Genomic DNA, 12,441 nt, shown 5'->3' with positions numbered 1-12,441 from the left:
GAGAGGCGAATTTCTGCAGTACCTTGTTGACAATCTTGAATGGTGGGAATGCGTAAAGATCTAGGTGTGACCAATCTAGGAGGAAGGCATCTATATGTATTGCTGCTGGGTCCGGGACTGGAGAGCAATAGATTGGAAGCCTCTTGGTCAGCAAGGTTGCAAAGAGATCTATGGTGGGTTGACCCCAAGCCGCCCAAAGTCTCTTGCACACATCCTTGTGGAGGGTCCATTCGGTTGGAATTACTTGACCTTTCCGACTGAGACAATCCGCTAGGACGTTCAAGTCGCCCTGGATGAACCTCGTTACTAGGGAGATGCCTCGATCTTTTGACCAGATGAGCAGGTCCCTTGCGATCTCGTACAGAGTCAATGAGTGGGTACCTCCCTGTTTGGAAATGTACGCCAAGGCCGTGGTGTTGTCCGAGTTGACCTCCACCACCTTGCCTCGAAGGAGATTCTCGAAGCTTATCAAGGCCAGATGAACCGCCAAAAGCTCCTTGCTGTTGATATGCATGCTCCTCTGACTCGAGTTCCACAGACCTGAGCATTCCCGACCGTCCAGCGTCGCGCCCCAGCCCAAGTCCGATGCGTCCGAGAAGAGAACGTGGTTGGGTTTCTGAACTGCCAGGGGAAGACCCTCTCGTAGGCTGATATTGTCCTTCCACCAAGTCAGACAAGTCTTTATCTTTTCGGAAATCGGGATCGAGACCGCCTCTAGCGTCTTGTCCTTTTTCCAGTGAAAAGCCAGATGGAATTGTAGAGGTCGGAGGTGTAGCCTTCCTAGCGAGACAAATTGCTCCAGGGATGACAGCGTTCCTACCAGACTCATCCAAAGCCTGACTGAGCAGCGTTCTTTCTTCAACATCTTCTGGATGACGAGCAGGGCTTGATCTATTCTGGGGGCCGACGGAAAAGCCCGAAAAACTTGACTGTGAATCTCCATCCCTAAATACAGAATAGTTTGGGATGGGACCAGCTGTGACTTTTCCAAGTTGACTAGGAGTCCCAATTCCTTGGTCAGATCTAGAGTCCAATTGAGATCCTTCAGACAGCGATGACTGGAAGAGGCTCTGAGAAGCCAGTCGTCCAAATAAAGGGAGGCTCGGATGTCCGATAAATGGAGGAATTTTGCCACATTCCTCATAAGCCTCGTAAACACGAGAGGAGCTGTGCTTAGGCCAAAGCACAGGGCCCGAAACTGGTACACCACATCGTCGAAGACGAATCTCAGAAAAGGTTGGGAGTCTGAGTGAATGGGGATGTGGAAGTAAGCGTCCCTTAGATCTAGAGAGACCATCCAGTCTTCCTTTCTGACCGCTGCTAGGACTGACTTTGTGGTCTCCATGGTAAACTTCGTCTTTGTGATAAAGACATTCAGAGCACTGACGTCTAGCACCGGTCTCCAACCTCCTGTCTTCTTTGATACTAGGAAGAGACGGTTGTAAAACCCCGGTGATTGAAGGTCCGAGACTTTGACCACCGCTCCCTTCTCTAGCAAAAGAGACACTTCCAGTTTCAGGGCTTGTCTCTTTTCTTCCTCTCGGTACCTGGGAGAGAGATCGATGGGGGACGTCGCTAGAGGAGGTCTGCGTACAAAAGGGATTTTGTACCCCTCTCTGAGCAACCTCACAGATTGTTGATCTGCGCCTCTCTTCTCCCAGGCTTGCCAGAAGTTCTTGAGTCTGACACCTACTGCTGTCTGAAGTTGCGGGCAGTCAGACTCTGCCCTTAGAGGACTTGGATCCTTTCCTCTTTCCTCTCTTCCCTTCGGCACGAGCACCTCCCCTGCTGGAGGCTCTGCCACGAAAGGGCGGGATAAACCTGGACGCTGGAGTGTCTATCCTAGGTCTAGCAGACAAGGCAGGCAAAGGGGGAGCTTTGCGAGCCGAGGACGCAACTAAATCGTGGGTGTCCTTCTGCACTAAAGACAAGGCAATTTCCTTAACCAAGACTTCAGGAAACAAGCACTTAGACAAGGGCGCAAAGAGTAGCTCAGATCTTTGGCATGGCGTCACTCCTGCTGACAGAAAAGAGCACAGAGACTCTCGTTTCTTAAGGACTCCGGACGTGAATGAAGCGGCAAGCTCGTTGGACCCATCGCGGACGGCCTTGTCCATGCAGGACATAATGAGTAAGGAAACATCCCTATCGGCAGATGAGATTTTCCTACTCAGGGCTCCCAAACACCAGTCCAGGAAGTTAAAGACTTCAAACGCCCTAAATATGCCTTTAAGAAGGTGGTCCAGATCCGAGGGTGACCAACTAATCTTCAAGCGTCTCATGGCAAGGCGGCGGGGAGAGTCTACAAGGCTTGAGAAGTCGCCCTGGGCAGAGGCAGGAACTCCCAAGCCGAGAACTTCTCCCGTGACATACCAGACGCTCGATCTAGACGAGAGTTTAGATGGGGGGAAGGCAAATGCCGTCTTCCCTAAACTCCTCTTGGTCTCTAACCAATCGCCTAACAGCCGTAAAGCTCTCTTGGATGAGCGAGAGAGAACGAGTTTCGTAAAGGCAGGCATGGTAGCAGGAACGCCTAAGACAAACTCGGACGGCGGCGAACGAGGAGCCACAGAAATAAAGTGATCAGGGAACAACTCTTTAAAAACAACCATGACTTTTCTAAAGTCCAAGGATGGTTGAACTGCTTTAGGCTCATCTAATTCTGAAGGCTGATCCTCAGGCTGTGGTTCAGCAACGTCCTCATCTGACAGTTCCTCATCCGATAACTGATGAGAAAACGGCAAAGGTGTAGGCAACGTTTGACTCGCAGAGTCCGGTCGCACTGGTGCATACGTGACGGAGCAGGACGCAGCGTCCTGGAACTGATGAACAGTCTGGGAACTGTCAACAGCAACAGGTGCGCGAGGACGCACAGCGTCCACCCGAGACTGTTTAGACCGTCTGGGTTGTGCAGTCAACACCATACCGGGTTGCGGAGGTTGACGCACCGCGTCAAAACAAGTCAACTCTGATGGTTGGTGAACGTCCTGAACGTCACCAATCGCATCAGTGCGTTGCCTAACGTCAACGTGCGGCTGGAAATCCACACTGGGTCGCATCGGTGGAGGTACAACCCCAACTGGTTGACGCGAGAAAGCTACATCCACGTCAACAGGACGCACAACAGAACGCTTGGATGGCTGATGGCCAGTAGGTTCAACGGAAACCTTCTCAGCGTTGTAGTCCTCCATCAAGGACGCAAGCTTAGACTGCATGTCTTGCAGTAACACCCATTTAGGGTCTACGGAAGCAGGTGCGGTAACAGACGGGGTTAGCGAATGAGACGGCACAACTTTGCCTCTCTTAGGCGGCGAGAAGTCATCAGATGACGGCAACGGGTCCGAACTGTCCCAGTGGCTACATCCGGGACGTTGGACTTGTCCTGAAGGGACCGACTTACGTTTTAAAGGTCTAGAGACCTTGGTCCAAGGTTTCTTACGTGAAACACCTTCGGACGACGAGGTAAAAATGGGCTCTCTCGTCTTATGGTAGGGGCGATCTTGATGAGATACGCCTGATACCAAAGAGGGAACGTCTGTTCGCTGATCAAGGCCTCTCGAACCCATAAGTCGTACGACATTGCTTCTCCCCTGGGCTTGGGAGCTTGCAAGAGGTCCCGGACTAGGTGGACGACAGGCACGAACAGACGAACCCTCGGTCGCAACACTGTTCACAACACTTTGCGTAACACTAGGCACTCTGACACTTTCCGCCGTGGCACTTTGGCACTTGAGTTCCTTCACGTCCGCCATGAGTTGATTCCGGTCACTTGCTAAAGCCTCAACTCTCTCCCCCAAGGCATGAATAGCACGCATCATGTCTTGCACAGACGGTTCCTGAGTGCTAGGAGGGGGGTTAGGAACAACCACTACAGGGGAAGGATTAGGTTCAGGGGCATGTGGAGAGGAAAAATCTACAGACCTAGAAGAACTTCTCCTTACCCTATCTCTCTCTAGTCTGCGTGTATATTTATCAAATTCGATCCAATCGAATTCCGAAAGGCCCACGCATTCCTCACACCGATCTCCCAATTGACAGGTTTTACCCCGACAATTGGAACAAACAGTGTGAGGGTCGAGAGAAGCCTTTGGAAGACGCCTCTTACAGTCCCTAGCATTACACTTTCGAAACTTGGGAACTTGAGAAGGGTCAGCCATTTTGAATTAGTCAAGGGAAAATTCCAAAAAACTATCTAAGTCATCAACAATTAATCCGATTCAAAAAAGAGTTCAAGGATTTATTTGAAGAAAAACACCTGTACTGCGAAAGCTCAAACCAAATTAAAGTACTTCACCAAATATGATGGGAAAAACTCCAGGTTCTACAGCGAGTAAAAGTACGTCTTGTCGACACGTCGACAGAGAAGAAATTGAAGGTTTTGTTTACATCAGAGAGTGGTATCTGGCCGACAGTTGGCGCTGGTGGGCACACCCGCAACCTGCATAGCGATCGCTCGCGAGTTTTTTATGTATGTGTCTGTCGAGCAACAGAGTTGCAGCTATTATATATTCACCGGCTAAGTTAAATATTTAAAACTCTAGTTTGAAGTCCTTCGTTATTCAGAGGTCCAAGCTCCCCTGATTTAGAAAAAGAAGATCCTTATAAGTTAATCTAACCTTGTTTTACATAATTAATTTTGCTATATCTTATACGATATGTTAATGTTACTTATGCATTGTATCCACTTGTTTTATTGCAAAAAAAAAAAAAAAAATGGCAAGTACAATGGAATAATGGGAGAATCAACAAGAATCAATAAAAAAGAGAGAGAGAGAGAGAGAGAGAGAGAGAGAGAGAGAGAGAGAGAGAGAGAGAGAGAGAGAGAGAGAGAGAGAGAGAGAGAGAGAGAGAGAGAGAGAGAGAGAGAGAGAGAGTTACAAGGATTTTGGATGTCTCAAAGACTTTTTAGTCCATCTGCGGAGACTCCACTTCATCTTTGGTAGAGCAATTTAGGTAATTGTTTACAACACCACGCTCTCCTTTTATTCCAAAATAATGCAATCTTGCAGTTCTCATCTTCTTGCACAGTAATTAAGTGGTTATTTAATTTCTGGGAAAGCAATAATTAGCAGGATATGTTGAGGAAGGGGGAAGGGGTTATAAAAAGAAAATAGCTCGGTTTCCTCACTAAACGACGTGGAACTGACATGTCAACATAGTCAACCAAACAGAATTGTGATGCCAGCGTACATTAACAGAAGTTCGTGATGCCAACGTACATTTGAGATACTGTATATTGAAAATATACTTAATTAAAAATGGAATAATTACTCAAAAGTGTCCATAAAATATGCAGTTTACAAATAGTGACACTTTTGAGTAATCACTCAATTTTTTATTAAGTATATTTTGAATATACTGTATATTAAATGTACGCTGGCATCATGAACTTCTGTTTATGTACGCTGGCATCACAAATTCTGCTTTGTTGACTATGTTGACATGTCAGTTCCAAGTTGTTTAGTGAGGAAACCGAGCTATTTTCTTTTTATAACTCCTTCCCCCTGCCTCAACATATATTGCCAATTATTGCTTTCCCAGAATTTAAATAACCACCTAATTACTGTACAAGAAGATGAGAACTGCAGGATTGCAATATTTCGGAGTAAATGGAGAGCGTGGTGTTGTAAACAATTACCCAATTTACTTCAAGCATTTAGAAAGTTCTTATGATCTTGTCTAACTTATTCATGAACTTGTTTATCATGTTACCATTCACATCTGCTGGAAGTCTATTCCAGGTATTTGCTATTTCGTATGTAAAGAAATTGCCACATTGAGTGGTGTCGTATCTTTTCAATTCCAGTTTGTATCCATTACCTCTGGACTGATGACATCATATTTCTGGTGGAAGGCGAGTGGCAAATCACGTGATTTCCTTTCGATGCGTTACTAATGATACAAATAATTTCTAACAATGTCCAAAAAAATAGGAGGATTTATCAATGAATTAAAAATCTAAATAGAGAGAGAGAGAGAGAGAGAGAGAGAGAGAGAGAGAGAGAGAGAGAGAGAGAGAGAGAGAGAGAGAGAGAGAGAGAGAGAGAGAGAGAGAGAGAGAGAGAGTGCACACGCAAAAAAGGAGGTATATGGAGGTTCTACTGTAAATGGCAATTGATTACATCCCCACTCTGATCCTACTAGCTTAGTCTTCTCTTGATTTTTCTCTTAACTTAAAGACATTTTTCTTTTATGTTTGGATTTCTTTATGCAAACTTCGTCAGCAATAATCTGAACATAATGCTCCATAAGGAGGATTGTTAGGCTAACAAAGGGATTGCAGATCTTTACCATCTAGCAATAAACTCCTGAAACATTTAACATATGAATACATAGAAAGATAGAAGACATCCCTTATTAATCAAAAGCTAAATAGCTTCCTTAACAGAAAAAAAAGGTACAATCTGGATTTGAAGACCTTAGTACTGTGATGGATGAGAAGATCAAAAATGGTAGTTACTTGGCTTGTTCAAATGCCCTCATTGCTGTACACTATCATAGAAGCACAATAGCTGTAGTACTCGACTAGAGGGAACCACTATAATAGTGAAAAAAAGGGATATTGTAGATTTAAGAATTAATGTTGACTTTTGCTAGCTTGCAGAAGGAAGAAATGTGAACCTCAGGTGAGATACATAAAAATAAGAAGCCCTCTCTTACCCCAACTCTTCTACTTTGCAAGAGTATGCATTATGAGTTACTGTACTGATATTTTTGCCATGTTACTGAAATTTTTGTCATTTTTTTATTTAAAAAAAGCACATACATATGTTGTTCTCTCTGTGAATATATGACTCTAATCATATAGATTTTATCTGATAATTAAATCTTATTGTTAATTGCAATAAAAAATTCCCAGAAAAAGAAGTGTTTTTACACCTTAATCCATGTTCAAATGCCATTCACGAGGAACAAGCATAGTATTATTATTAATTAGTTTAACTTGACAACTATAAACTAGTAATAAATTAACATCAACATTCAATGTCTGAAATCAGCAAAAATAACCAGCTTTGACGTCTGTATTACCGTCTTTTGCCAGAAAATTTACTTTACCCAAGTAAATCTTCCTAATGCATATTACTTCATTCCAGTCTATCTGTATTGTCAATTCATATACTGTGCTAGTTACTAAGAAAGTCAGGCACCATAACACTCAAATCTTGGGTCATCAAACATTCTAAAGGAAACAATTACGTATAATACATTCTTATACTAGATTCAAAACAAAGTTCAGTGGCCATGAAATCTGATCCAGCATCATTCATCTGAGCAGGGCTAGAAGCCTTTGAAAAGTTGCATAGCATTACGTACTCCTGATATTTACTATGTGCATATATATACACACATTTTTTTTTAGGATAACACTCTACCATGATAAAAAAAAATATAGACAGAAGACTATACCTTTACAAGACTGTTAAGTCCTAGTGCAGTAGCCAAAGCACCACTAGTAGCTAGTACATATGAGGTCCCAAGCTGTCTAATGAAAAACAAAATGGAATTAAAATCTACAAAGCCTAGAAAAAATTATTATTCATATTCTAGATTCAGCTACAGTATATGTAAACAATACATTATTCAATAATAGATAATTAGCCTACTTAGTGCAGACCAAAAAAACCGAAATTGAAAAAGCACTTATATTGCATAATAGGGAGTATCCCTTAAACTGGATAAAATTTAACTTATATTTCCAAAAACAACATATGACAGCAAGATAGATTAGAATTTAGAGTAGGATAAGGGTTGCTATGTTATTGCATTTTCTTAGATTGGCAACCAGAACCAGGATAACTGTTATGTTTAGCATATGAAGCTGTGAATATGGAAAATTTTGGCAATACTTTCATTATAGTTAGCCCCTACAATCAGTTAATAAAAATTTTTTTAATGAATGTTATAGGACCATATAAGAAAACGTTTCATTCCTAATATGTTGATCATCTCTGGAACAACTCAGAAAGGAGTTACAATGACTAAGAAATTTCCTCTACCATTAAGAGGAACCTAAAAAATTGAATCTTGATAATAAAACTGATTATTTCTATCATCACTTAAAGTTCATAAGGCTTCTTAAAATGACAAATTCGTAGGTAATTTGTATTTTTCCTAACTATACAAACCTTAGCTATTTAATATGGGTAATTACTTTCGGCGTAGCTGAAATGGCGAGCCATTAGAATTTTAACGAGGGTTTACTACCCCACCGCTAGTTAGTGGGGGGTAGGGAGGGGTAGTATACTACAACCCCCCCTCACACACACCTGTGCTGAGCTCACTTTGCTTATAGGTAGGACTTCACGGGAGACAGGGCTGGCGGGCAAGTTTGATTAAATAGCTAAGGTTTGTATAGTAAGGAAAAATACAAATTACCTACGAATTTGTCATTTGTTACGTAACTGAAATACAAACCACGCCATTTAATATGGGCGACTCAACCCTTAGGTAGGGTGGTAAGTCCCAGCCATTACTGGCTTTTGGCTTTTTGCCCAGGGACTCAGTATCTGAGTGTGTCGGTACTCAACAATAAGGTGTCCCTGCACCTCGCTAGCACCTTGCTCTCCAAGGGCTGCGGCCTACATAAGCTGGAGGAAAGATGTGTGACTCGTCCTAGGAGGTTGACCTGAAGTTCTTTAGATGGAACTTAAGGCTAGGACACTCCCAATACCACCTCCTCAGAGTATGGGGACGTGACAGTATTAGCTTAATACTAGGAACAGAAGGGAACATGGTTTACCTGCAGTGGTTTGAGGTCAGCTGTGCAGAGAACCCAGGATGCTGCTTTCCCCAAGAGAGGGGAGGATGAAGAAAAGAATAAGGGCCAGACATACCTTTTCATTCATGCAGACTAAAACCGGGTAACAATGCCCTCAACCCTCTGCTACTTGTCCATTAAGGAGCCTGAGGTTTAAACCAGCTGTTGTGCAGCCACCACAGGGCCGATAGAGAACGTATCGAGCCTCCTGTGGGCCACGTCTTGCAGGTAGTGGGCTGTGAAGGTCATCTGACGCTTTCACACCCCTGCTTGTAGAACCTGCATCACTGAGTAGTTCTTTTTGAAGGCCAGGGATGTAGCTATGCCCCTGATATCATGTGCTCTAGGGCAACGTGACGGAGGAGGGTCGGGATTCAGGGAATGATGGATTACCCTATGAATCCAAGCTGAGATGGTATTCTTGGTGACCCTCCTCTTTGTCCTCCCGGTGCTTACAAACAATGCTTGCACTTCAGGACGAATTGCAGCTGTTCTCTTAAGATAGAGCCTCAGACTCCTTACTGGGCACAGTAGGAGATGATCTAGGTTATCTGTTACGGAACGAAGACTCGAAATCCGGAAAGAGTCAAACCGGGGGTCTGGCACTCCCGGATTCTGAGTCTTAGCAACAAACTCAGGGACGAATCTGAACATTACCTCCCCCCATCCCCTTGAATGGGCAATGTCATACGAGAGACCATGCAGTTCCCCAACTCGTTTGGCCGAAGCCAACGCAAGTAGGAACACCGTCTTCCAAGTCAGGTGGCGATCTGAAGCCTGGCGTAATGGTTTGAAGGGAGGACTCTTCAGAGACCTGAGAACTCGAACCCCGTTCCATGGAGGAGGTCTCACTTCCGACTGAGGGCAGGTAAGTTCATAACTTCGTATGAGTAAAGAAAGTTCCAGCGAAGAAGAAATGTCCACTCCTTTGAGCCTGAAGGCGAGATTTAAGGCTGAGCGATAGCCTTTCACTGCCGAGACTGAAAGGCGCATTTCTTCTCGCAAATACACGAAGAACTCCGCTATTGCTGGAATAGCAGCATCGAGTGGAGAGATACCCCTTCCCCGACACCAGCCACAGAAAACTCTCCACTTTGCCTGGTAGACCCCTGCGGATGACCTTCGCAGGTGTCCAGGCATCCTTTCCGCAACTTGTTGCAAAAATCCTCTCTCTGCGAAGAGATGATGGATAGTCTCCAGGCGTGAAGCCGAAGCGAAGCTACAGCCTTGTGAAAGATGTTGGCGTGTGGTTGTTTGAGTAGCTCGTGTCGCGGAGGGAGTTCTCTCGGGAACTCCGTTAGGAGTTGCAGAAGGTCTGGAAACCATTCCGCGTGATGCCGTAGCGGAGCTATCAGGATCATCGAGAGATTGACCGATGTTCTGGTCTTGAGTACCCTCCTCATCAGACAGAACGGGGAAAGGCGTAAACGTCGATGTTGTCCCACCGTTGTTGGAAGGCATCTTGCCAGAGTGCCTTGGGGTCCGGGACTGGGGAGCAGTACCGCGGGAGCTTGAAGTTCAACGCTGTAGCGAACAGATCCACAGTCGGGGAACCCTACAAAGTCAGGACTATGTTGGCTACTAGACGATCCAAAGACCACTCGGTACTCACTATCTGAGACGCTCTACTCAAGACTGTCGGCGAGCACATTCCTCTTGCCTGAAATGAAGCGAGCCGATAGTGGAATCGAGTGGACTTTGGTCCATATCAGTATCTCTACTGCAAGATGGGATAGCTGCTCCAAAAAGATGCCTCCCTGCTTGTTGATGTAAGCCACCACTGTGGTGTTGTCGCTCATCACCACCACAGAGTGACCCGCCAGGTATTGTTGAAACTGTTGAAGGGCCAGGAATACGGCCTTCATTTCTAGCAGGTTTATATGGAGGCACTTCTCTGATTCTGACCACAGGCCTGAGGTCCTGTGGTTCAGAACGTGGGCCCCCCACCCTTTCTTTGAGGTGTCCGAGAACAGCATCAAATTCGGGGGGAGGACGAGAAGATCCACTCCCTTTCGTAGGTTCTCGTCTGTCACCCACCACTGAAGGTCCGTCCGTTCCACAGGCCCTATAGGAACCATGACGTCCGGGGAATCGTGTCCTTGATTCCACCGAGACTTGAGTCGCCATTACAGAGATCTCATTCTGAGGTGACCATTGGGAACTAGACGGGTCGAGGATGAGAGGTGACCGAGAAGACCTAACCACGAATGGGCTGGGAATTCGTCTCGTCTGAGGAAAGGACTTGCGACCCTCCTCAGCCTTGCTATCTTGTCGTCTGATGGGAAGGCTTTGTGGAGATTTGTGTCTAAGATCATGCCTAGATATACCAGTCTTTGAGTAGGAAGCAGAGAGGACTTCTCGAGATTTACCATAATCCCCAGATCTTGGCAAAGTCCGAGAAGTTTGTCTCGGTGTCGAAGAAGGGTCGACTCCCGAGTCTGCTAGGATCAGCCAGTCGTCCGGATAAAGGAGGAGACAGATGCCGATCCTGTGTGCCCACGATGAAATCAGGTTGAACACTTTGCTGAAAACCTGGGGTGCTGTGGAGAGACCGAAACACAGCACCTTGAACTGGTAGATCTTGTTGTCTAGGCTGAATCTTAAGTACTTCCTTGAAGACGGATGGATTGGGATCTGGAAGTACACGTCCTTCAGGTCCAGTGTACACATGAAGTCTTGGGGTCTCACTGCTAGTCTGACCGTGTCTACCATCTCCATACTGAACGGGGTCTGCTTGACAAACCTGTTCTGGGCTGAGAGGTCAATGACTGGTCTCCAGCCTCCAGACGCCTTCCTTACAAGAAAGAGTCGACTGAAGAAGCCGGGGGACTCGTCGACGACCTCCTAGAGAGCGTCCTTCTTCAACATGGTTTCGACTTCTGCCCGAAGGGCTTGCCCCCTTGCCGATCCCATGGCAAGGGAGCTCAACGACACTGGATCCGCTGTCAGGGGAGGTAGAGATGTTGTGAACGGGACGCAATATCCTTGACTGATTACAGAAATCGTCCAGGCATCGGCCCCGAGTTGCTGCCTCCTAATTGCGTAACTTTGTAGGCATCCCCCCACTGGTGGACATGCGGGGGGACTGCCAATCCTAGCGTTTGCGGCCTCGGCCACTCCCTCTAGGATTTTTCCCTCCCCTGGAGGACTTCTTGCCTTTCCTGTCTTTGACAGGAAAGGGCTACGACACCGTTGTCTTTGCTGCCACTGCCGGTTTCGTTGTCTTGGACGGGCGAGGTTGTTGAGGTGCTGAAGGTGGTTTATAGGGCTTTGATGTAAGAGCCCTATGTAGGAGAGTGTCCTGGTTGGATTTCCTCCACCTCTCAGCTGCCTGTTCCACGTCTTTCGGCTCAAACAAGTTCCTCCCCAAGATGGAGGAATGTCTGAGCCTGCTGACCTCGGTGCTGGGAACCTTTGCGTAAATCTCTCAGACACCGCATCACGACGCTTCACGATGGAATTAGCCCACAAGTTCGAGACTTGGTGGGCTAGAAACTCAATGGTGCGCGTGCCTGGTAGAAGGAAGGTCTCCAAGGCCTTCCTGGTACTCTCCTTGGACAGGTCCTCAGATCGTAACAGGATGCCTAGAGACCCTAGCCAGATATCCAGCCACGAAGTTGCCTGCATGGCACACTTTGCTACCTTCTCCTGACCGAGGATCTCCGAGGCCGAGAAAGACACTT

At 46.0% G+C, this 12,441-nt stretch overlaps 1 protein-coding gene across 3 annotated transcripts in view; it reads right to left on the bottom strand.

Moving 5' to 3' along the window:
• Positions 1-12,441, bottom strand: part of Sfxn1-3 (Sideroflexin-1-3) — a 73,161-nt gene that overhangs the window by 22,375 nt on the left and 38,345 nt on the right. For all 3 annotated transcript variants that reach the window (XM_068348219.1, XM_068348218.1, XM_068348220.1), the window contains exon 5: positions 7,408-7,483. In XM_068348219.1, coding sequence (XP_068204320.1) covers positions 7,408-7,483 — 76 coding nt within the window. The remainder of the gene's footprint in view (positions 1-7,407; positions 7,484-12,441) is intronic.

This window comes from Palaemon carinicauda, chromosome 24 (assembly GCF_036898095.1).
Source record: "Palaemon carinicauda isolate YSFRI2023 chromosome 24, ASM3689809v2, whole genome shotgun sequence".
In the NCBI taxonomy this organism is placed as follows: domain Eukaryota; kingdom Metazoa; phylum Arthropoda; class Malacostraca; order Decapoda; family Palaemonidae; genus Palaemon; species Palaemon carinicauda.
The sequence above is the reverse complement of the archived record's forward strand: the minus strand, read 5'-3'. Positions and strand labels throughout refer to the sequence as shown.